This window comes from Plectropomus leopardus, chromosome 14 (genome assembly GCF_026936395.1).
Source record: "Plectropomus leopardus strain MGB_pleo_1.0 chromosome 14, ASM2693639v1, whole genome shotgun sequence".
In the NCBI taxonomy this organism is placed as follows: domain Eukaryota; kingdom Metazoa; phylum Chordata; class Actinopteri; order Perciformes; family Serranidae; genus Plectropomus; species Plectropomus leopardus.
The window spans coordinates 5,131,153-5,154,624 of NC_142189.1; the positions used below are offsets into that span (position 1 = coordinate 5,131,153).

General features: G+C 40.4%; 3 protein-coding genes and 1 pseudogene across 5 annotated transcripts in view; all 4 read left to right on the forward strand.

The window, feature by feature from the left end:
* The first annotated feature begins 466 nt into the window (after positions 1-466).
* On the forward strand, positions 467-3,652 carry LOC121953685 (E3 ubiquitin-protein ligase TRIM39-like). The gene is made up of 2 exons (XM_088087599.1): positions 467-606; positions 1,061-3,652. The coding sequence occupies exon 2, from the start codon at positions 1,063-1,065 to the stop codon at positions 2,677-2,679; it is 1,617 nt and encodes a 538-aa protein (XP_087943725.1). The 5' UTR covers positions 467-606; positions 1,061-1,062; the 3' UTR covers positions 2,680-3,652.
* Positions 3,299-5,843, forward strand: LOC121953576 (E3 ubiquitin-protein ligase TRIM39-like; annotated as a pseudogene). The gene is made up of 2 exons (XR_015778711.1): positions 3,299-3,394; positions 3,683-5,843. The product of XR_015778711.1 is annotated as an E3 ubiquitin-protein ligase TRIM39-like (transcript).
* Positions 5,844-5,895: 52 nt separating this feature from the next.
* Positions 5,896-9,437, forward strand: LOC121963268 (E3 ubiquitin-protein ligase TRIM21-like). Its single transcript, XM_088087598.1, has 2 exons — positions 5,896-6,004; positions 6,299-9,437. The coding sequence occupies exon 2, from the start codon at positions 6,301-6,303 to the stop codon at positions 7,936-7,938; it is 1,638 nt and encodes a 545-aa protein (XP_087943724.1). The 5' UTR covers positions 5,896-6,004; positions 6,299-6,300; the 3' UTR covers positions 7,939-9,437.
* Positions 9,438-10,192: 755 nt separating this feature from the next.
* The window catches only part of LOC121953244 (protein jagged-2-like), a 107,645-nt gene continuing 94,365 nt past the window's right edge, over positions 10,193-23,472 (forward strand). For both annotated transcript variants that reach the window (XM_042500225.2, XM_088087528.1), the window contains exons 1-2: positions 10,193-10,291; positions 10,532-10,640. The gene's annotated coding sequence lies outside the window, so the exon portion shown is untranslated. The remainder of the gene's footprint in view (positions 10,292-10,531; positions 10,641-23,472) is intronic.

A 23,472-nucleotide genomic window follows, 5' to 3' on the forward strand; every position in this document is an offset into this window, starting at 1 on the left:
ACTCAGGCGGTGCTCATTAAAAGCTGACCAGCTGAGAGTGAGTGAGTGAGACGATCTGGGTGTATATGGTAGGGCATGTCATTTGCATGCTAAGCGCTAGTCAGTGTGCGTTTGTGTGTGTGTGTGTGTGTGTGTGTGTGTGTTATCTCATTTGCAGCCCTTGTTACAGTAAGTGGTGGCTGAGAGGACCCCGGGGCCACTCAGATGCAACGAGGGAGGGAATATCAAGTTAAGAGGTTAATGAAAAGGTTTTGCGATCCTGATCTGTTGACTGCAGTGTTTCGCTATTGATTTGATGCACGGTTTGAGAAAAAAAAACCTGTTCTTTGTTCCTCATTTAAATATTTTGTCAGCGGTACAGTGAGTCATTCTAATGAAGCTGAGGACTGTGAGAAAAAAAACTAATTGGCAAATTCAAACCAAAAGGCGGAGCAAAGGCAGGACAGGTGAGCTTCAATTCAGACTCCTGAAATGAAACCAACAGTTTGTGAAAGCAGCAGACGTACTGTAGTTTATACACCTGTTTTTGGTCTCTTTAAAGACAGAATACAGTACACTCGGTTTAAAGTGTCTTTGTGAGCTAGACGACAGCATCTCTGCACAACGGTGAGTACAGCTAATTTTATCTAGTGTTTTTAAACAACAAGCATTGCCACATACCTGCAATGTGCTAAAACAGGGCATGTTATTTTTGTCATTTAAAACAACACTTATGTGCAGTGTAGATATATGTAACAAAATTGTCTCCTTACATTGTACTAATCGCACTATGATCATTTTAAACAAATAATCAATACTTTTGTAATTCTAGTTCTGCTTTTTCACATTCAACTGTGTCTAAACAACCAGCATTACCACATACCTGCGCTGTGCTCAAACAGGGTGTGCCTTTTTGTTATTCAAATGTGCCGAAGCAAATTTTCACTTAGGTGCTGCTACATTACAAAACTGTCTGTTAACACTGTAATAATCATACTTTGATACTTTTGAACAAATAATTAAGAATTCTTTTGTTGTAGATTTGCTTTTTCACAGTTTCGCTTCTGTTCTCATGGCACAGATATGGCTGCTGCCGGCACGTCGCTCTGTGAAGATCAGTTTCTGTGCTCCATCTGTTTGCATGTGTTAACTGATCCAGTCAGCACACCATGTGGACACAACTTCTGCAAGAAGTGCATCACTGAACACTGGGATAGTAATGTCCTTTATGACTGTCCCAACTGCAACAGAAATTTTGACACGAGACCTGAGCTGCAGGTTAATACTTTTGTCTCTGAGATGGTTGCTGACTTCAGACAGTCAACCCAACAAAAATGCAGCAGCTCAAAGCAACGAGCTGCTGAACCAGGACACGTTCTCTGTGACATCTGCACGGGAACCAAACTCAAGGCTCTGAAGACCTGCCTGGTGTGTTCGGTCTCCTTCTGTGAGACTCACCTGGAGCCTCATCTGATAGAGTCACACCTGAAAAATCATTATCTGATCAACCCTTGGGAGAAACCTAAGAGAAAGAAACGTAAGAAGCGCTCTAAACCTCTGGAACTGTTCTGTAGGACCCACCAGACATATGTCTGCACGATCTGTCATGTCTCAAACCACGAGTCACATGAAGTTGTTCCTCTTGAATATGAAAGAAAAAAAGCCAAACTGCAGAAGACAAAGGCGAAAATTAATTATGTGATTAAGGGGAGGCAAGAAAAGATCCAAGAGTTCAAACATTCGATCAACACCAGCAAAGAAAGTATGGACAGAGAGCTAGCAGACATCAGTCGTGTCTTCACCAAGCTCAGGAAGACTCTAGAGAGAAAAGAGGCCAAAGTCATTAAGAAGACTGAAGAAAAGCACCGAATGACAGAAAAACAGGCTGAGGGCTTCATAGCGGAGCTGGAACAGGAAACCTCTGAGCTGAAGAAGAGAAGTGCTGAGCTGAAGCGGCTCTTGGACTCAAAAGACCACGTTTACTTCCTCCAGAACTTTCCATCCACGAAAAGCCGCTTCAAGAAGTGGACAGATGTCAAAGTCTGTCCTCCTTTATATAAGGGGGATGTTCAGACAGCTGTTGCTAAGATGCTGAAAAAGGAAACGAAAAGGTTTCTCAAAGAGACCAAGCTGAAGACAGTCCAGCAGTATGCGGTGGATGTCGCTCTGGATCCTGATACAGCAAATACTCAACTCATCCTGTCTGAAGATGGGAAACAAGTACATCACAGTCCTTTGTGGAATAATCTCCCAGATAACCCAAAGAGATTTCGTACTGGTCTCTGCGTCTTAGGGAGGCAGTTTGTGTCTTCAGGAAGATTTTACTTCGAGGTTCTGGTTAAAGGGAAGCCTAACTGGGGTTTAGGAGTTGCCAGTGAGTCAGTCGACAGAAAGGGGCGACCCACCTTTAGCCCTAAGGGTGGCTACTGGACAATCCGTTTGAGAAGACAAAATGTCTACAGTGTTTTTACAGAGACCCTTGTCGATCTGTCTCTGAAGTCGAAGCCTGAGAAGGTCGGGGTGTTTGTAGATTATGACGAGGGTCTGGTCTCCTTTTATGATGTTGATGCTGCAGCTCTTATTTTCACCTATACTGGCTGCTCCTTCATGGAAAAACTCTTCCCAGTCTTCCTTCCTGGTGCAAATCAGGGTGGTAAAAATGCTGTCCCTCTGATCATCTGTCCTGTCAACCCTACTTAAATACAAAAACAGTTTTCTGGGAGAAGACTCACGTTGAATTAAGGTAGAACTTTATCAATCCTGAAGGAAAATCTCGCAATTTCCACTTATTAATGTAACAAATTCCACAATTTAGTGGTAATGAACAGTGTTGATTTCTTATCTTCTGATTATAATTATGTGGATTTTGCTATCTGTATTGAGGTTGTACAATATGAAAAGCTACAATAACCGCCTTGCGTTTGTATGTGTCTACACACCAGTCAAGTGGCACTTACAGTTTAAATCCACGTCTGTGAAAACATGAATGCTTCACATACATCTTCCCTCGGCAGCGCAGAAGATTATACAATCAGGACAGTTTCATGATTACTGTCACCAATTCAGTATCTGACCAAATGTCTCTCTTTTTGTTCTGTCAATAGTCAGAAAAGTGTTTTTGCACAACATTATAATGTCACTTTTGACCTTTGTACTCTTGGATATAAAATGTCAGAACTTCATCATTATATGAGACGTTTGTGTGAAATGTGAGAAGGTGTGGTACTTTGCACTCTAATAAATGCATGGTATGAGAGGCGGAGCAAAAGTCAGCAGGAGCTGTTTTAAACCAACATGACACTCCGGAAATGAAAGTGAAAGTTTGTAAACTAGACCGGAGCGCTGCAGTGAAGACACGTCTGTCTGTTTCTCTCTGAAGTACAAAAAGTGAACTATTTCACGTCTCTGCACACTGGTGAGCACTAATAGCTAATTAATAAAATAGCTAATTTTATCTTCTGTATTTAAACAACCAGTGTTACCACATACCTGTGCTATGCTCAAACAGGGTGTGTTACTTTTGTCATTTAAAATCAAAACTTGTCAAATTACTTGTCAAAACTTTGACCTATGTGCTGTGTAGCTATATGTTACAAAATGTCCTACTACATCAGAATGATCATACTTTTGTAGTTTTTAATAGTTAATAAATCATTCTGTAGTTTTGCTTTTTCACAGTTTCGCTTCTGTTCTCATGGCACAGATATGGCTGCTGCCAGCACGTCGCTCTGTGAAGATCAGTTTCTGTGCTCCATCTGTTTGCATGTGTTAACTGATCCAGTCAGCACACCATGTGGACACAACTTCTGCAAGAAGTGCATCACTGAACACTGGGATAGTAATGTCCTTTATGACTGTCCCAACTGCAACAGAAATTTTGACACGAGACCTGAGCTGCAGGTTAATACTTTTGTCTCTGAGATGGTTGCTGACTTCAGACAGTCAACCCAACAAAAATGCAGCAGCTCAAAGCAACGAGCTGCTGAACCAGGACACGTTCTCTGTGACATCTGCACGGGAACCAAACTCAAGGCTCTGAAGACCTGCCTGGTGTGTTCGGTCTCCTTCTGTGAGACTCACCTGGAGCCTCATCTGATAGAGTCACACCTGAAAAATCATCAGCTGATCAACCCTTGGGAGAAACCTAAGAGAAAGAAACGTAAGAAGCGCTCTAAACCTCTGGAACTGTTCTGTAGGACCCACCAGACATATGTCTGCACGATCTGTCATGTCTCAAACCACGAGTCACATGAAGTTGTTCCTCTTGAATATGAAAGAAAAAAAGCCAAACTGCAGAAGACAAAGGCGAAAATTAATTATGTGATTAAGGGGAGGCAAGAAAAGATCCAAGAGTTCAAACATTCGATCAACACCAGCAAAGAAAGTATGGACAGAGAGCTAGCAGACATCAGTCGTGTCTTCACCAAGCTCAGGAAGACTCTAGAGAGAAAAGAGGCCAAAGTCATTAAGAAGACTGAAGAAAAGCACCGAATGACAGAAAAACAGGCTGAGGGCTTCATAGCGGAGCTGGAACAGGAAACCTCTGAGCTGAAGAAGAGAAGTGCTGAGCTGGAGCGGCTCTTGGACTCAAAAGACCACGTTTACTTCCTCCAGAACTTTCCATCCACGAAAAGCCGCTTCAAGAAGTGGACAGATGTCAAAGTCTGTCCTCCTTTATATAAGGGGGATGTTCAGACAGCTGTTGCTAAGATGCTGAAAAAGGAAACGAAAAGGTTTCTCAAAGAGACCAAGCTGAAGACAGTCCAGCAGTATGCGGTGGATGTCGCTCTGGATCCTGATACAGCAAATACTCAACTCATCCTGTCTGAAGATGGGAAACAAGTACATCACAGTCCTTTGTGGAATAATCTCCCAGATAACCCAAAGAGATTTCGTACTGGTCTCTGCGTCTTAGGGAGGCAGTTTGTGTCTTCAGGAAGATTTTACTTCGAGGTTCTGGTTAAAGGGAAGCCTAACTGGGGTTTAGGAGTTGCCAGTGAGTCAGTCGACAGAAAGGGGCGACCCACCTTTAGCCCTAAGGGTGGCTACTGGACAATCCGTTTGAGAAGACAAAATGTCTACAGTGTTTTTACAGAGACCCTTGTCGATCTGTCTCTGAAGTCGAAGCCTGAGAAGGTCGGGTGTTTGTAGATTATGACGAGGGTCTGGTCTCCTTTTATGATGTTGATGCTGCAGCTCTTATTTTCACCTATACTGGCTGCTCCTTCATGGAAAAACTCTTCCCAGTCTTCCTTCCTGGTGCAAATCAGGGTGGTAAAAATGCTGTCCCTCTGATCATCTGTCCTGTCAACCCTACTTAAATACAAAAACAGTTTTCTGGGAGAAGACTCACGTTGAATTAAGGTAGAACTTTATCAATCCTGAAGGAAAATCTCGCAATTTCCACTTATTAATGTAACAAATTCCACAATTTAGTGGTAATGAACAGTGTTGATTTCTTATAATTATGTGGATTTTGCTATCTGTATTGAGGTTGTACAATATGAAAAGCTACAATAACCGCCTTGCGTTTGTATGTGTCTACACACCAGTCAAGTGGCACTTACAGTTTAAATCCACGTCTGTGAAAACATGAAGGCTTCACATACATCTTCCCTCGGCAGCGCAGAAGATTATACAATCAGGACAGTTTCATGATTACTGTCACCAATTCAGTATCTGACCAAATGTCTCTCTTTTTGTTCTGTCAATAGTCAGAAAAGTGTTTTTGCACAACATTATAATGTCACTTTTGACCTTTGTACTCTTGGATATAAAATGTCAGAACTTCATCATTATATGAGACGTTTGTGTGAAATGTGAGAAGGTGTGGTACTTTGCACTCTAATAAATGCATGGTATGAGAGGCGGAGCAAAAGTCAGCAGGAGCTGTTTTAAACCAACATGAGACTCCTGAAATGAAAGTGAAAGTTTGTAAACTAGACCGGAGCGCTGCAGTGAAGACACGTCTGTCTGTTTCTCTCTGAAGTACAAAAAGTGAACTATTTCACGTCTCTGCACACTGGTGAGCACTAATAGCTAATTAATAAAATAGCTAATTTTATCTTCTGTATTTAAACAACCAGTGTTACCACATACCTGTGCTATGCTCAAACAGGGTGTGTTACTTTTGTCATTTAAAATCAAAACTTGTCAAATTACTTGTCAAAACTTTGACCTATGTGCTGTGTAGCTATATGTTACAAAATGTCCTCCTACATCAGAATGATCATACTTTTGTAGTTTTTAATAGTTAATAAATCATTCTGTAGTTGTAGTTTTGCTTTTTCACAGTTTCGCTTCTGTTCTCATGGCACAGATATGGCTGCTGCCAGCACGTCGCTCTGTGAAGATCAGTTTCTGTGCTCCATCTGTTTGGATGTGTTAACTGATCCAGTCAGCACATCGTGCGGACACAACTTCTGCAAGAAGTGCATCACTGAACACTGGGATAATTGTGTTTTTTTTGACTGTCCCAACTGTAAAAAAAAATTCTACACAAGACCTGAGCTGCAGGTCAACACTTTTGTCTCTGAGATGGTTGCTCACTTCAGACAGTCAACCCAACAAAAAGTCATCAGCTTAAGAAGACGAGCTCCTGAACCAGGAGATGTTCTCTGTGACATCTGCACGGGAACCAAACTGAAGGCCCTGAAGTCCTGCCTGGTGTGTCTTGTCTCCTACTGTGAGACTCACCTGGAGCCTCATCTGACAGTGTCACGCCTAAAAAGACATCAGCTGATCAACCCTTTGGAGAACCTGGAAGGAAGGATATGCACAGAGCACGATAAACAGCTGGAGCTGTTCTGTAAAACTGACCAGACGTGTGTCTGCAGTCTCTGCATTGTTTCAGAGCACAAGTCACATGATGTTGTTCCTCTTAAAGAGGAATATGAACGAAAGTTGGCAGATCTGTGTGAGACAGAGGCTGACATTCAGCAGTTGATCAGCAAGAAACAACTTAAGATTCAAGAGTTCAAACACTCAGTCAATGTCAGCACGAAAGCTGCAGACAGAGAGATAGCAGAGAGTATTCAGGTCTTCACCAAGCTGAGGGAAGCTCTAGAGAGAAACCAGGCCAAAGTCATTGAGACGGTGGAAGAAAAGCACAGAAGGACAGAAAAACAGGCTGAAGGTTTCATCAAAGAGCTGGAAGAGGAAATCTCTGAGCTGAAGAAGAGGAGTGCTGAGATGAGGCAGCTCTCACACTCAGAAGACCACCTTAACTTCCTTCAGAGCTTTAAATCTGTGAATGCTGTTCAGCCAACCAGAGACTGGAAAGATGTCAAAGTCTGTCCACCTTTGTATGAGGGGACTGTGAGGACAGCTGTTTCTCAGTTGGTAAAGATGCTCAAAAATGAGATAAAGAGGCTGCTCACAGAGATTGATCTGAAGACAGTCCAGCAGTATGCGGTGGACGTCACTCTGGATCCTGATACAGCAAATCAGCAACTCATCCTGTCTGAAGATGGGAAACAAGTACATTGTGGTCTTGTACGGAAGAATGTCCCAGATAACCCAAACAGATTTTATGCATTTCTCTGTGTCTTAGGGAAGCAATTTGTTTCTTCAGGAAGATTTTACTTTGAAGTTCAGGTTAAAGGGAAGACTAAATGGGGTTTAGGAGTTGCCAGAGAGTCAGTTGACAGAAAGGCGCTGTACAGTGTTTGCACTAATAATGGTTACTGGACAGTGTGGTTTATTAATGAAAATGTCCACCATTCTCTGACTGAGAACTGTATCGTTCTCTCTCTGAAGTCAAAGCCTGAGAAGGTCGGGGTGTTTGTAGATTATGACGAGGGTCTGGTCTCCTTTTATGATGTTGATGCTGCAGCTCTTATTTACGCCTACACTGGCTGCTCCTTCATGGAAAAACTCTTCCCAGTCTTCCTTCCCAGTGCAAATCTGGATGGTAAAAACTCTGCCTCTCTGGTTATCTGTCCTGTCAACGCTACTTAGTAGAATAACCGGTGGTGTTGTAGTCGTCGATGATGTGAGTGCACTACTTGGTAGAGGGGTAGTTTATGAAGGGGAGCGTGGGTATATTCCAATGGCTTTTTGGCTGATAGGTTATCTTGTAAAAAGCCAGAAAAAGAGGTGCATATACCCTCCATAACCACATAATTTTAAAGAAAGATACTCATCATAACATAAGGTAAAATAAATGAGATGGAACATCATTAAACCCAATGGAAATTGTTGCATTTTCCACTTTTTGGTGGTAACAAATCCCATAATTATGGGTGAAGGAACATTGTTGATTAATTTTCCTAAACTTGTTATTCGTCTTGATATTGTCTTCTTTATTAGGGCTGCACAACATGCAAGAAAAAACATAACAGAAAAATGTTGCAATTATTTTTGACAGATTGCAGTACTTTTTTTTTTTTTTTAGTTTTTAATGGTGATATTTGAATTTAATTTTCACTGAATTAAAAATATAAAAATGATGACATATCTTTGTACCAAATGGGCATGTGCCCCTGTCTGGAATATTATTTGTAGGCTGGCATCACATTGTTTTATTTATAATGGTATATTATGACACATTTTTCTTTTGTCAAAAATGTACACCTTCTGAAATTTAGGTATTGGACTTGGTGATAATGCAATTTTGAATTAATCTTGACTAATTGCACTGATCTATTCTTTTTTATATACATCCTGTTGCTACTTTCTACTGAAACAGTGATTTCTTAACGACCAGTTCAGGTGACAGTAATGTTTCTTAATGTAAGTGTGATACCTGTCCTTGAAAAAATATCACCACACGCCTAGCTTGGTTATTTTTTGGGTTATTTTTTATGTTGTTTTGGGTACTTTTTATGTAAGTTGACTTCTATTTTTGTGTAATTGCCTACTCGCCCAAACAAGTGCTTTGTGTGGTTTTATGAAAATAATTAAAACTGAAATTAAACAGCAGGGGAATTTCATGCCTCTAGCCTGTGTTTCTTATCAGTTGTCCAGTTAACATCAGTTTTCACTGAAATAAAACAGATACTAAAATGCTGACGTCTTGTTGTAGGTGAAATTATGAGCTGATTGGTGTCCAAGGAATAGGAACTTCTCATTTCAACATTTTAAAGAGTTTATAACATTTCAAACAACAGTCGTGCTTGTGTCAGAGCAGAAAGTATCCACATCTGTCTGTGCTCATTATTGGTAAGTTTGAATTATAGAAAATGTCAAGAGTGAGATAAATGGGATTATTGCGCCTCTGTGTGGTGGATTAAAGAAATGAGGAAAACTAGTGATGAAGCTGTGAGAAACAGGTATGAGTAAAGAGATTTGAGGTTATAAAACGTATTGCTCTTACCTGTGTATTTACACTACTGTATCTTGTTTATTTTTGCATTTTAATGGTGTGTTGTGTTTTGTGTATTTAAGTGCCTCTGCTGTGTTCAAAGGTAGTCAAAGAAAAATTTCTGCTGAGATGGACAATAAAGTTTGACTATCTATGTCTGTCTTTTTTTAAAATAAAAACCAAAACCATATCCAACCTTACAGCCATGGTTAAAACAGACAGAGACAAAACAAGTTGGATGAGTTCATAAATATTTATGTATATATATATATATATATATATATATATATATATATATATATATATATATATATATAGTGAGTAGGTCAGTAATAAATAGGTACATAGATTATTGTCAAGTGAGATTTATTTATAGAGCACATTTACAAAATGATGACCAAAGTGAGTAAGAAAAAGAAAGACATTAGAGAATTAAAGTAAATTGATATAGGCATGCAATATCTTCATAAAATCATAAACAAAAATGGCATTGCACAAACAGCAAAATAAATAATACAAGGGATATTTACTAAAAGAATAGATAAATAAAAAATGATTTAAGAACGAAAATTTTCTTTCTATATTTTTAAATTGCGTCTATATTATATATTATATCCATATTATTCATATTATATGTAAATGTGCTTTGCAATAAAACCGGATTCTGGTTCTGGTTCTGATTCTGATTTTGGGGTAGATCACAACAAAAAAGGATGTCAAGAATTTTTTGTTCTGTTTTTGTCAGGCAGTAATGCAAGCAAAACTCAATTTCTGTAGAAATTGATCTCATTGTCATTTTTATAATAAGATTTGGTATTTTATTTGTCATATTTACAGATATTTTGTATTTTTGTTGTCTTTTCTTTATGTAAACAGCCTCTTCTTCCCTTCTCGCCTGTCTTTCCTCAGATGAGTGAAACAGCGCCCCCCTGGTAATGACCTGTAATTTCCATAAAGCCCGTGTGGTCAAACATGGTACTGCACCCTTACCGAGTCAACTGAAGACAGGTGAGTTAACGTCGTTTGATTAATAAATATTGTACATAAATCCGGTCAAACTGCTGTCAAACGGAGAGTGGACACATTTCTGGGAAAGAAACATTGAATTTAGTCGCACAACGATTCATATGCTTGTTTCACAACCAACAATAAAGAGTTAGAAACAGTTTTTTAATTAAATTAACAGGAGAGTTAGCTTGTTTCCAGTGTTGCTAACAGTGCTAGCTAACGTTTTATGGTTAACAACAGACCGAAGACATCAAAAAACATCACGGACACAAAGGACAGAGGGACACTTTATGATGTGGACATTTCATCTCCACAACAGAGAGGACAATGGACTTTCACACCAAATAACGTGAGTTAAATCTTTATTGTTGACTGTTTCTGTGTGTTTGTCTTACGCTGCTAAAATGTCTCGCACAGTTGTATAACAGTTTCTCGGTATTTTACTGTTGTTTTGGCAACAAAAACAGCAGAGTTTAAATTTGGGGAGAAATTAACAACAAAAGTTTTCATTATATTTGTTTGAACTTTCACAGAAAACATGAAAACTTACTTGGAAGTCATTTAAAAACAACAACAAATAGTAATATATTGCCCAAATTTTCTTTTTGCCAAACATTTTTAATGAAATCACATTTTTTCTTCAAAAATTGCCCACAAAATTGGCATGCTTTTTTTTTTTTTTTAAATTGGCCAAAATATTTAAAAACAAAAAAATTGCCTTTTTTTTCCTTTAAAAAAACAACCAATATGGAGTAATGATCGTTGTTTCAGACAATGTACGGTCTTATAAATTTGCCTTCAAGTCATAAAAATGTCATGCAAATTTATTTCAATTTTTTAAAAAATTGTATGAAGCCTGACCATGAATGTTTCCATGGCAGTCCATGCAATAATGATATCTCAGTCTGAAGCAAAAGCAGACTGTAAGGCATTAACATGCTTAAAGCTACACTGCTGACATGGCTTTAAGTTTCTTACCATTTCAGTTTTTTATTGTGCATGCATTTTACCAAATGTGGAATTAATCAATTTGCCACAGAGTAATTGCAACACAGATAATTTCAGGTCTTTTCTGCACCGAAGTTGCCTGATATGCTCTGTCCAGCACTGGCCACAGCCACTGCTGATTTGCAAAAATGTATACGTTTTTTCTACATTTTCGTGTTCACACACAAACTCATGTATCTTCCTGATAATGCACAAACTCCATCACAGATTTAAAGGAATAAATATATCCTGAATGGAGTGATTCAATGCTAGGCTGCAATCTCAGACCTTTTTCTTTTCTCTCTTTTCAATTGTCTTATTGCTTTTCATAGAGAGAAAAAGTGGTTGTTTAATCCTGAATGTCCCTCGAAGGCTACAAACTGTGATTCAAGAGGATGTTGAGGGGCCCCGAAGGGGGCTTGTCTGGTCTCTTCGCCCCTTGTGAGTCAGACTAATCCAATATGACGGCTAATTAGATCATTCAAGTGTCTGCCACCCTGTCTGCGGTCCGTTAATGCATTACCAATACCTGCCTTTACTGTTAGGATGAAGGAGCGCTTCTGTGACAAGACAGGAAATGAGAGAGATGACGGGTTTCTTTGAAGGAGCTGCAGAAAAGAGGAAGGGGGAGGAGGAAGAATTTTTCTTGAATTAGTTGTTGTGAGGATGAAGATTACAGTCACATGATGGCTGAGCGTTTTGAAGCAAAGCCACGGCTCTGTAGCAGAGTCACAGCTATCAGGACGTGAGCTCTGAAGTTTTCGTGATACGGAGGCCTCGTGTGAGAAGATTTCATGTCAGGATGAGATTCAGTGATCTTGTGGTCCTTCATTTTATATTATAATATATATTTTTTTAGTAATCTGGGGAGTGTTTTTGCTGAGTTGTTACTCTTTCTCCAGCACTGATCTGTTAACCCTTAGAGACTGTTTGACACATTTTACACGCTTTTCATTCTTCATGTTTTCTTAATTTTGGCTGTGTTCATGCGTATGGCATACATTTTGGCAAGATTGTGTAATTTTGTGTAATCTTTTAAATCTTTTTTAAATTTCCAGCCCAGTTCCTACAATAGGTCTAAGATAGTGTGTGAACAAGACTTACATTCATACTGTGAAGTGCAAAAAATGCTCCATTGAAACCCATTCAAATTGCAACTTTGATCCCACAGCCATCAAAGTATAAAAACACGCATTGTATTATTCCTGGGTGTCATTCAGGGCTTTTGCCTTGGAATTTGTCATTTTTACTTTTTTTTCACCGGATTTTTACCATATTTGGCATATAGAGAAAATACACCGTCACAGTCAGTGTTGCAGCAAATCATTGACATTTCCCAGGCTACAATAATAAAAAAGTAAGCTACTTAGCATGTAGTATATTGATAAAAAATAATTTTTGTGCTTTTATTTGTAATCTAAAAACAAATATGCAACCACCATTCCATCAAGTGAAAATATTTTAGATTTCTCGTGCATAATATCATTCACATTCTCCTAAATTCAGGCAGATTTGGTTTCTTCTTCAGGTAGTTTTGGATCTCCATTAGAATTTAATAAAGGTCTGTGGGTTATAACAAAGTTTGGTTGCAGAGCAGTGAAAGTGGTTACTTTGCTGTTGTTTTTACTGACATAATTTAGAAAGATATCTTTTATTGGTAATAGTGATGCAGCTTATTGGTCGGTACTTGGTTAATTTGCATAAATAGAAAAAAATCAATAAATTAAAAGTAAAATCTACATACCTTTGTTTTTCTCTACAACCGTGTGGAGTAGAATTATAAAGTAGTACAAAGTGGAGATACTTATTACGCAATTACTTAACAGAAGTAGTAATTTGTCTTTGTGCTGCTGCTGCCAGCAGGTGGCACTGTCGCCTCAGCAAAGGCTGTCAGGTCACATGGCGCTGATTAGTGTTTTACTTTATTCAGCCTCTGTGAATTCATCCATGGTGCACACACACACACACACACACACACACACACACACACACACACACACACACACACACACACACACACCGCTTGCTTGTTGTCAGGTATCAGGTGTCAAACTACCAGCCACACACACTTGAGGGAGTGTCGCCACAACACCTGAGAAGCTGAGAAACCCCCTCAGAGCTCAGAGCGCAGAGCAGGACAGACGCTGCTGCACAGAAAAATAATAATGTTTATTTGTATCTTGACCTTTTTAAAAAGATAATGGCGATGATAATTTAAAGAAAATGAGATTTGTTTACTCCAACCAGAATTAGTGATTATATTAAAGTAAAATAAATGAAACATTTTTTAAGGAGATTATTTCTCACATTTTGAGGAAACCTTCATTGATATTAGATTTATCTTACACTGTAAATTCAGTTTGACATGAATTTATATCACCTGTAAGTTGTGCTCTGCATCTTTCTTCTCTGTTCAGTTTACTTCCTGACTCTTTTTGTGTTTGTTGTTTATAAGCAGCTGTTTCTGCCTCCGGGTGATGAAGAAAATATTCATTGTAGTTTTCACAAGACATTTACCAGAGAAAAATACTTATTTAAGCAGCTTATATGAACTATCAGCTACTGAAGGTTGAATCATAAACGTTCAGGAATTTAGTTAATCTTTAACAGCCCTGTTTTCTCTTAAATTTCCCCTAAAATAAATTTAGAAGAATATTATAGCTCAGTCAGTAGGGCAAAAGTAACCTTGATGTTATAAAAAAAAAAAAAATAGAGATATCATCATTTCCAAAACTGACATCATGATGTGATTTAAAGGGACGTTGCTGTAGTCCATATATGATGCCATTTAGACTTTCAAAAACAACATTTTCACTGCAGCCCTAATGACTGAGCATATTTCCCATCATGCCTAGTGCAGGACTGAGTAGTTTTTAGTTTGCAGTTAAGTTTACTGTTTTATTCGTTTGTTATTTGTTCCATAACACAAATGTCCGTTTTTTGTCAGAGTTTATAATATCAGCGTTTATGTGTCTGTGAAGAACATGATGGTTTATGCTGTTTTTTGTGTTAGTTTGTAGTTTACACCTGCACTGAGTGGGCTGTTACCTTCATAATTTGATCTTTAATTCACTAATGCTGTGGAAGTTTTTTTGACACCAGAGCATTTTAATACTTCCCTGAAACGCTCCTCATCACCCAACTGATGAATATTTCTCAGTTCTGAAAATTTTGTAAGTCACTTGCTTAACAAGTGGCGGAGTAATGTTTTCAGTGATGCTGTCATGCTGATTTGAGCACATTTGAAATGTCTGGTGGACCAATCAGAGTGCTTCAAACTTGTTGTATAATGATCTCTAAATGTGTGTGTGTCTGTGTGTACAGTGCACGCACAGTTCCAGTGGAGTATGATTTCTTGTTGGCGTTAGTTATAGTGAGTTTATACTGTATATTGTTATTCACCTTACTACAGTTGACCACCACGTGAAAAGCTGAATTTCCGTTACTCTGTGAAAAAAGACAACAGACTTAATCTCACACACTCAGGCCTACCTGCTGTCGCCGGGCGAACGCCACAGCGAACGTACTGATTGGCTATCGGCCTCCGGCTCCATTGTCGTGGCCGCGCTTCTGTTGTCTCATACCTCAACAGCTGTAATGAGAGAGGGGAGGCAGGGAGGTGGGGGAGGCCTTTTTCCCCTCCTGTAGGGAAGCTGTTGAGCTTAATGTTTAATAAGCCACTGGACACAGAAGGAAACCTGATCCTCTCCGGAGAGGATGGCGAGTGTGTGTGTGTGTGTGTGTGTGTGTGCGTGTGTGTGTGTGTGTGTGTGTGTGTGTGCGTGTGCGTGCGTGTGCGTGCGTGCGCCCTCTCCGTGCATTTGTTGTGTGAGTATCCAAGCGTGCGGCATTATTCTCTGGTCAATGTGTGAATCAGATGCACTGTGTTGATTGGGCTCTGTTGTAATCGACTCTTTATTCAACTCAAGGCTGGATAGTATTTCTCCTCAGAGCCCAGCTCCTGACAACACACAAGACTCCTTTTTCTGTTTGTATTTTCAAGCTCAGTTGACCAAGAGTTATTAACGTAAATGATCACTAACTGTTTTGGTTTTTTTTTACTGCATGTGTAGATTGCATTTACACCTGTTATTAGTCTATCTGGATAAGAGAAAACAGGAATTCAAATAGACACGTGTTTTTTGAGAGATGTAAATGCAGGATGTAAAATCTGATTGGTATGGGATTTGGCTGCCCACTTCTAGAGGTGGTCTGGCTGCCGTTGATTGGATCCTTGCCAGGTGTTTATGAGGGCTGTACAGTTTGACTATATTCTTGTGAAAAAAAATTTGTCCAACAGCTTGACAGTAGGGATATGTGCAATAGGTCAACCAGTCGATAAAATGCTGCTGCACTTGCGAGTAGGCCCCAGAAATGCTTAATAGTTAAAATATTATGTAAAAATGTTATTATTGCAAATACAGTATCAGTAACCAGGAATGTTGGCAGAAGTTTTATTTCCCGAAAGAACATTATTTTTAATGACTAATATCAGTTTTTATTTCGGGAGTTTTTGTCATCTCTTGGATAGTGGGTGATGTTCATGATGCACAGTGCAACCTTATCGATTAAATTGTGCTTAATTGACCCTTCGCTAAGTCCAGCTGCTCAATGCAGACTGGCCAATCAAAGCGTAGCAGAACATGAGCAGGTTTATTTTTGTTGCAGCCATCACACTAGCCGTCATTATTTCCAATTGAAGGCGACGTAGACGTGTTATAGAGCGATAATGGAAAGGCGAGCCCCTTATATATGGGGATGGCCACATATGAGGGATTTCTGGGAGGGGACAGTCCACGAATTTTACAGAGGAATTGTAGATTCAAAACTTTCAGATGACCCGTTCAACTTTTGAAGAGTTGTGATGCAATAACATCTCTTGTAGCGCCTGCCGCATCAGGAGGGAGCCAGTTCCTGCCGATAAGGACGTAGCCATAGCTTTTTATAAACTAGCTACCTGTGCTGAGTGCGGGGTAGTGCCTGAGATGTTTGAGATTCTTTGTTGTACATCACATGACCTATACAATTGAAAAAGAGTTTCCATTGTAGTTTTGCCAAATATGGCTTTTTGAAATCACCTGAAATTCCACCTCATGTGAGCATAAAAAGTTCTTTCTAAATTGACGTACCTCCAATAGGCAGATTTTATATTCACAACTTCAATTCGCGTAATGTGAAGGTTAAAGGAATCCCGCCGAGTGTCACAGACACAAATGTGTTGAAACATTTGACAACAGAAACCTCACAAACAGTCTGAACTCACGGCTCCAAACTCTGAAGAGCCAGCAGGTCACACACATCGCTCTCCCTCCACAGCTGTGTGCAGCGGAGCAGCTGGACGCACACTGAGGCTGCAGTTGTACGCACCAGCCAGCTAAGCGTTCATATCAACCACATGGTGTTTGACTGGCGGTAATAATACAGCTTCTACTCATCAACGGTCACACTGAATGGCTATTCTGCTGCGGTCACGTGTCCCCTGTTGGCTGAAGCCGCTGGCCTGCCTCCTGTCCTGGGACTCGGGTAGAGTTACAGGGCAGCTAAAGCCTCTGATCTATTATTCATCTACTCATGTCAGATATTACAGGGGAACAGGGTGACGTGGGGAGGGGGTGGCATGCACTGCTGCTCCACAGGGTCAGGAAGTGGACACAAACAGAGTGGCAAGTGAGCAGGCTGGCAACCAGATAGATGAACAGGCAGCCAGGCAGGGACTGTAGGGCTCTGTCACTTACAGTGCATCTGTCACAGTGTCCTCCAAAACACTGTTGTCCCTCTTCCACAAATGTCCCATCTGTTTCCCTGTTGTTGCTCTCAGTCCAAACTTAAAGGGTAACTGTAACCTGCACTAGGCAGGTTTCCATTGCAAATTTCTGCAAAACTGAAGCCATATTTTTGAAATGTAGATGAAACACAATTGCCAAATGACTGTGTTTCCACTGAGTGATGTTGTGCGACTTCTCCTCTGCCAAAAACATTCAAAGGAGCATGGCGATAGATGTTCAAAACATTAGCAGCTTTATTTCTAATGCAGCCACCACACTGGCCGTCATTATTTCTTATCAAAGACAACGTAGGCGTGTTACGCGAGTGATAATGGAGGGACAAGCTCCTTTTTCTATCTGATGATTTGTTCATCTTTTGAGGAGTTATATGATGCAATAACACCTCGTAGCGCCAGCTTTACACAATTTGAGGGTTAATGGAAACCCACCTACTCTTAAGTTCATTAAAAATCTACTGACTGATCACTAGCTAGTGTACAGCAAACACAGTTTCTGGGACTCTGATTAACGCTCTACCTGATTAATCTGATCATGGTTACACGAGTGTTTTTAAAAAAACACATGCAGTGGCATGTCACTGCAAAGTCAGAAATGCATTTGCTAAGCGTAATTTGTAGTAATTTGTAAACTTTCTTTTTCCATCAAGTATGTGAAGTAGGTTCTTTATTAAAATAATTCGCTACAAGTCCCCCTATATAAATTATTAGATTAACCCTTTAAAACTACAGATGCATTAAACCAAGATGGATGAAAAAAAGTTCAGAATTTTACTTTGAACAGCCGACCTCCAATAATAGCTTTCATACTTGATCCCAAGTTCGTCCCCAAACTTTGCTCCAGGTTTTGTGTCCATTCAGTTATTGCTTAAACTAACATGATACAGTACAGTACACTTCAGTACAGTACATGCATTATACTGCAATACAGATCATTTTTAAGTAAAGATATTCTTGCTGTCTGGTTTGGTGATTAGGGGACAACAGATCTTAGAAGATAAGGATTTCATTACTATCATTGTGTTGCATCAGAGCATTTAGCAGTGGAATTGAGTCCTCTGGATTTTGGTCCAACAACTAGACAGGCTGCACACCAACCAGACGTCCTCCGGTGTTCCCACTGAGACCTGAAATTAGCAGAGCGCCCGTTGCGGGTGTGATCCATTTCTCAGTACGCACAACATGAGGAGGAGGAGGGGGAGCAAAGACGGTTCTGAACAGGGTGAAAAAAAAAAAAGAAGAAGTTAAAACCTGACCCTGTCCCTGCACACAAAGCCTAGGGGTATGTGAGGGGTATGGGAGCAATAATAGCCCTGCCTAAAAATAAAAGGGGCAAAATGACAGTGGAGGATACCGTTACAAAGAGCTCCAGTGGACAAATAGGAGGGCCAGTGCTTTGAAGAGTTTCTCACAAAAGACGGACCACACACTCCCCCCCACCACCTCCGCAGCCCGCGCCGCTCTCCCTCCGATCAGGTTCCCATTATCGGCGAGGCCACACGGTGGAGAGGGCAGGAGGGGTTTGAAATGCCTGTCAGAAGCCGCTCGCCTGTGTCCAGCCTGCACGGCTCATGTGAGGCACGCACGCACTTGCACGTCCTTACACACACAAAGGCAGACAAACAAACACGCATGCCAGCCTGCTAATACTTTAGAGTAGTAGGACTTATGGAGGACAATATGTTTTCCCAAATCTATTTCAAACGTAAGCCAGATTTTACCTATAACACCCTTTTCTTATTTTTTTATTTTTATTATACATTATGTTTACTTATTTCCTGGATTCATTTGCACGTCAACATATTTTTTTCAAAGTGAACTCAGTTGTACTTCACACAGAAGGCTAATATTACACGGTGAAAAAGTGACCTAATATTTTGTTTTAGATAAAGGTCAAGCCCACAGGACCAGCGTTAGGCTTTGAAGCTATTTTGGCAAAGTCCTGTGGCCAAACCATGGGATTATAACTCGTGTGTCCATCACGTGATGCCTTTGACAGCAAAAATACTGTTTTCCATAGAATTATATTGTTAAAGAGACTTCTGTAAAACTGTGCGTACATTTTTGAGCCTCACAACCCCTGCGAAATAACTTGATTTAACACTTTGAGCCCTGAGAAAAATGACCTCAAATTGTAGAGCAAGTTCAGAAGAAATGACCCAAAACTTATTTTTGAACATTCGGAGAAATTGGTGGAGACACCTGTAGAGAATGAGGGAGGAGCAGACACCGGCGGAGACACCGGCGGGGAGGCCGGCGGAGACACCGGCGGAGGCCGGCGGAGGCCGGCGGAGACACCCGTGGAGACACCGGCGGAGACACCCGTGGAGACACCGGCGGAGCCAAATCTCGTCAATGGTGGGAAAAGAGTTTAAAAAAAATTAAAGAAACAATGGGGGAAACCCTGCTGCTGACTGATGACATGTTGTGGACTGATCTAGCAGCAGTTTGACACGCAGCATAATGCAGTGTGTGTAGTACTGGCGGAGCGAAACCATGGCAACACAGGCGAAATCAAAGCAATTTATGCTTATTATTACTGGTTCTAATTATCGGCCAAGCATTTTATTGTTGGAATTATCCGTATAATGTCATAAGTCCCATTATGGGGCCGATAATTATCGCGCATCCCTTTGCATCAGCTTTTTGACGAGTGAACCAGGGCGAGGTTAGCTCTCAGGTTGGCCTCCCTGGGGCGCTGCATTTTGCCGATAATCTGCATCAGTGTTATTTTAATGATCACCAGTATAAATGAAAAAGTGTGTGTATACACTCAACCAACAGCAGGGAAGGCTATCCTCCTTTCATGCAAAGAAAGCCTCAGCATGGGAGGAACTTTTACTTTGTAAAACCTCAGGGAGCAATTTTTATTCATTCATTTCATTTTATCACATTTCAAATTCTAAATTTTGAAATAAATATATTTATTTTTTTATTGTAAATGCATCTCAGTTCCAAATACAGGTTGTTGGTCTCATTAAGTACTAATTATTGGCATCAATAACGGCCCTGAAAAAACAATATCAGTCGAACACTAGCTCTAAGCCCACATGCTGTTTATATTTTGTGGAATAAAATTGAATATGTGGTAATTTATCTTATTTGTGGACCTTGAACTAATATCTAAGGAGTAATCTGGACGGGAAACACTGGAATAAAGCGTAGACATCCTCGTGGACACATTTTGGTCCCTGTAAGCAGCCTACAGTCTGTCACCTCACGGGTTCTGAATAAAACCGTCTTGTGCTGCATTAAGAGTCCCGTCAGGCCAAATTAAGTGCAAGTGACCCGACTCTCGGAGCAGCTGCAGATTTACAGTTATATTCATTATGTAGCTCAGAATCAGATGGGTGGGAGTTTTTCGGTGTTTAAAGCCAGTTGTCACTCACAGGAAGGTAAACTGAACAAAGTGAAACAATATTTTCCTGTGATTGAACACTTCACTGCTCATTGTATTCTCTAATGTGGTGAACCACTCCCATTTAGCATTTCAGAAGGCTTAAATAAACCAAAAAATGTTTTTCATACTCAAAGACGTAGTGACTGATGGACTAACTGTACTGAGGCCCACCTACAGGTGTGTGTGTGTGTGTGTGTGTGTGTGTGTGTGTGTGTGTGTGTGTGTGTGTAAGTAAGTAAGGGGGGCCTGAGTGTTGGACCACGTTCACATGTCCAGGCATGTCTCTCCCTCGGTGTGTCCCACAGTTGGCCTCTGTAATTAAGATCTAAGAGGGTAATGGCCCGGTGCTCGACCGCCCAACACTCGCACCACCAACTTTTTCTTGTTCTGTCGTTTCAGTTCAAAAACAGCAATAAATCGTTTTTTAAAAAGGCAATAAGTTAACATCTATTTTCACTGTCTTGACATTTGAGTTAAACCACTCTAAATTCCATGTATATTTAATTTTCTGTGTCAGATTTCATCCTCATGAGTCCTACTTAAACTGTGACAAATGTAATTTGTACACATAACTAATGTAAATGTCCAGCTTTGGCCGTGGCTGTTTGGTCACGTTGGGTATAAAATTGTGAGAATGTTTAAGAAAAAATTAAATTAACTCTTTTAAAAGCTCGACCCTGGCTGACACGAGATCTCCCTCTTTGGTTGTTTTGTAGCCACATCTGTATTATAGAAACTAGGGCTGTACCCAAATTATGTCACTTGAATCAGATTAATTAAATACGAATATTAGACGACTTTTTTCCATACAAAGTTTAACAGTTTGAACGGGGCTCAGCGGGACATTCAGTGTGACTGTGACATTCATGTGATACAGTAAGCAGTGCTAACAGCACATCCCAAAATGTGCAACAGCATTTTTTTCGCTGACACTAGATATCAGACAAGCCCAGAGACTGTGTCTTATTGAGTTGCTGTCAGATTGGATTTATGAACGCAGTCAGAGTCAGAGGGCTGGAACAGATCGGGATGTACCACACCGCCTCTGCTTTGCTCCATGTAGGGGTGGCCGATGATTATACTCGATGTATCACGGCTTGTTCCGTGTGTCATGTAAAAAAATGACTTTATTGCGACCATCAAGTATAAATTATTATGCTGTTTTTGTAAGCCACCTGCATTTTGGTTCTCTCGCTCTCTTCTACAGCTCTCTGCCTCTCACACACACACACACACACACACACACACATACGCAGAGCAGGGCTTCTGCAGGGCTCCGCTCACATTTGGAGCATCTCTGCGATTTGCAAATACTGTTAATATATTATCTGGAGAGCTGCATGTTTACAGCTTACAGTGAATTTAATGAGTGTTAATGGCAGCAGTGAGGTGTGTGTATTTGCAGCGCAGCGCTACTATTTAGTCCCATTTATTTTTTGACAGTAGCTACTTTAACTTTATTGTCATTTGTTTAACTCTGTTGTATCTGCAGTTTATTCAAGATTGTTTTATTTTAGTAGTTAACATTACTTTAAAAGACATTTAAAAATACCGCGATATATATTGTGTATCGCAATATTATTTTTAAGCCATATCGCTCGGCCTTAGCTCCATGGCTGTCATGGAGACGAGAGACAGTTGACAACGGTGGGATCCATGGAGGTGTCAATCAAAACGTAATCTGCTGCGCTCACACAGTCTTGAGAAATGTTATCATCGTCAAAATGAGCTGTTTTCGAATAGTTTGGAAAAATTTCTTTTCAACTTTGATATAATATGCGCATGCTTAATATTTTCAGCCACGTTTCCAGAGGCTGTAGATATTTGCATTTTGTTGTGTGTTCATCCGCTGAAAGGATGCAGTACTTCTGATCTGTTTTGTCTACCTGGAAGCGTTACTGATCTTAAGGTGAACCATTTTTGTAGTAGCTGCTCACAAGTTCCCTTTATTTTCCCTTTAAGTCACTTAATCTCAGGAGGATTTGTTGGTGGGTGACGTCATGCATGTGTCAGACACGGTAGAACAGTTTGTACCGCGGCGCTCCGCTTCTCCTCCTCACAGCCTCATGGCAGGTGCTTATCGGGCCAACCAGTCGGACCACTCCTGCGGTTCAGAACCGGGCCAGCCAGGGGAGGATAACGTGGCCCACTCCCATTTTCAACACGGCATTGTTGTGCCTGGCAGCACGCTCGGCCAGATTGAGATCTTGCGGGAGAAAGTGTCATTTCCTTGAGCTAAACCCACCCGAGTGCGGCCCGCTGCCACCTTCCTAAGAAAGCCGGGAACTCACATTTCCAACCCGTCTGTCACTCAGTGAAACACAAAATGACCGTGTATTAACAATGCTGCTGCACCCTCTTGAGATCCTGACCAGCGATAAACACACATCCACACACCCACGAACACATGTAGTCACAAAGCTTTGGCTTTTTGACCTTCAGCTCCCACGATTTCTCAAATCCTAACTGCTGAATCTGTCGTGTTTTATAGTTTAAAGAAGAGATCCTTTTATATTTTATCTTTTTGGGAGTTTTTTTTTGGAGGAGGAGTGAGTGTAAGACAAAAGCCGGAGGGAAATGGGGAAGTAAGACAACCTGAATGCAGGTGGAACTAAACATAAAGAACAAATTCCAGTAAATACAATGTACATTTACAGAGTACAAGAGCACTCAGCTGTATTTTATACTGATGTGGACCCATTGTGGACCTAATGTGAGCTGGCTCGTTGGGCCCGAGTATGAATTTGTCGAGGTTTTGAGGATGTGGTATCAGCTAAAGTTAGTAGCACTCAGGCCAGCTTTGGGCAACCAGAGTCAGACCACTGCACTTGATGACTGATGTCACTTATATTTCATCTGGAAACTTGTGCAGGGTTGAAGATGCTGTTGGGCCAAAAATACCCCAAAACAATTATTTTATCAAATTATTATTATTATTTTTTTATTTTTTTTTCCTTATTTGCCAATATTTGAAGCTTTGTGTGCCACTTATTGACTTATTTTTTGCCTCTA

What these genes read in the sequence shown, in the direction of transcription:
- LOC121963268 (XM_088087598.1), top strand. Translation starts at nt 6,301, where the DNA reads ATGGCTGCTGCCAGCACGTCGCTCTGTGAAGATCAGTTTCTGTGCTCC.
- LOC121953685 (XM_088087599.1), top strand. Translation starts at nt 1,063, where the DNA reads ATGGCTGCTGCCGGCACGTCGCTCTGTGAAGATCAGTTTCTGTGCTCC.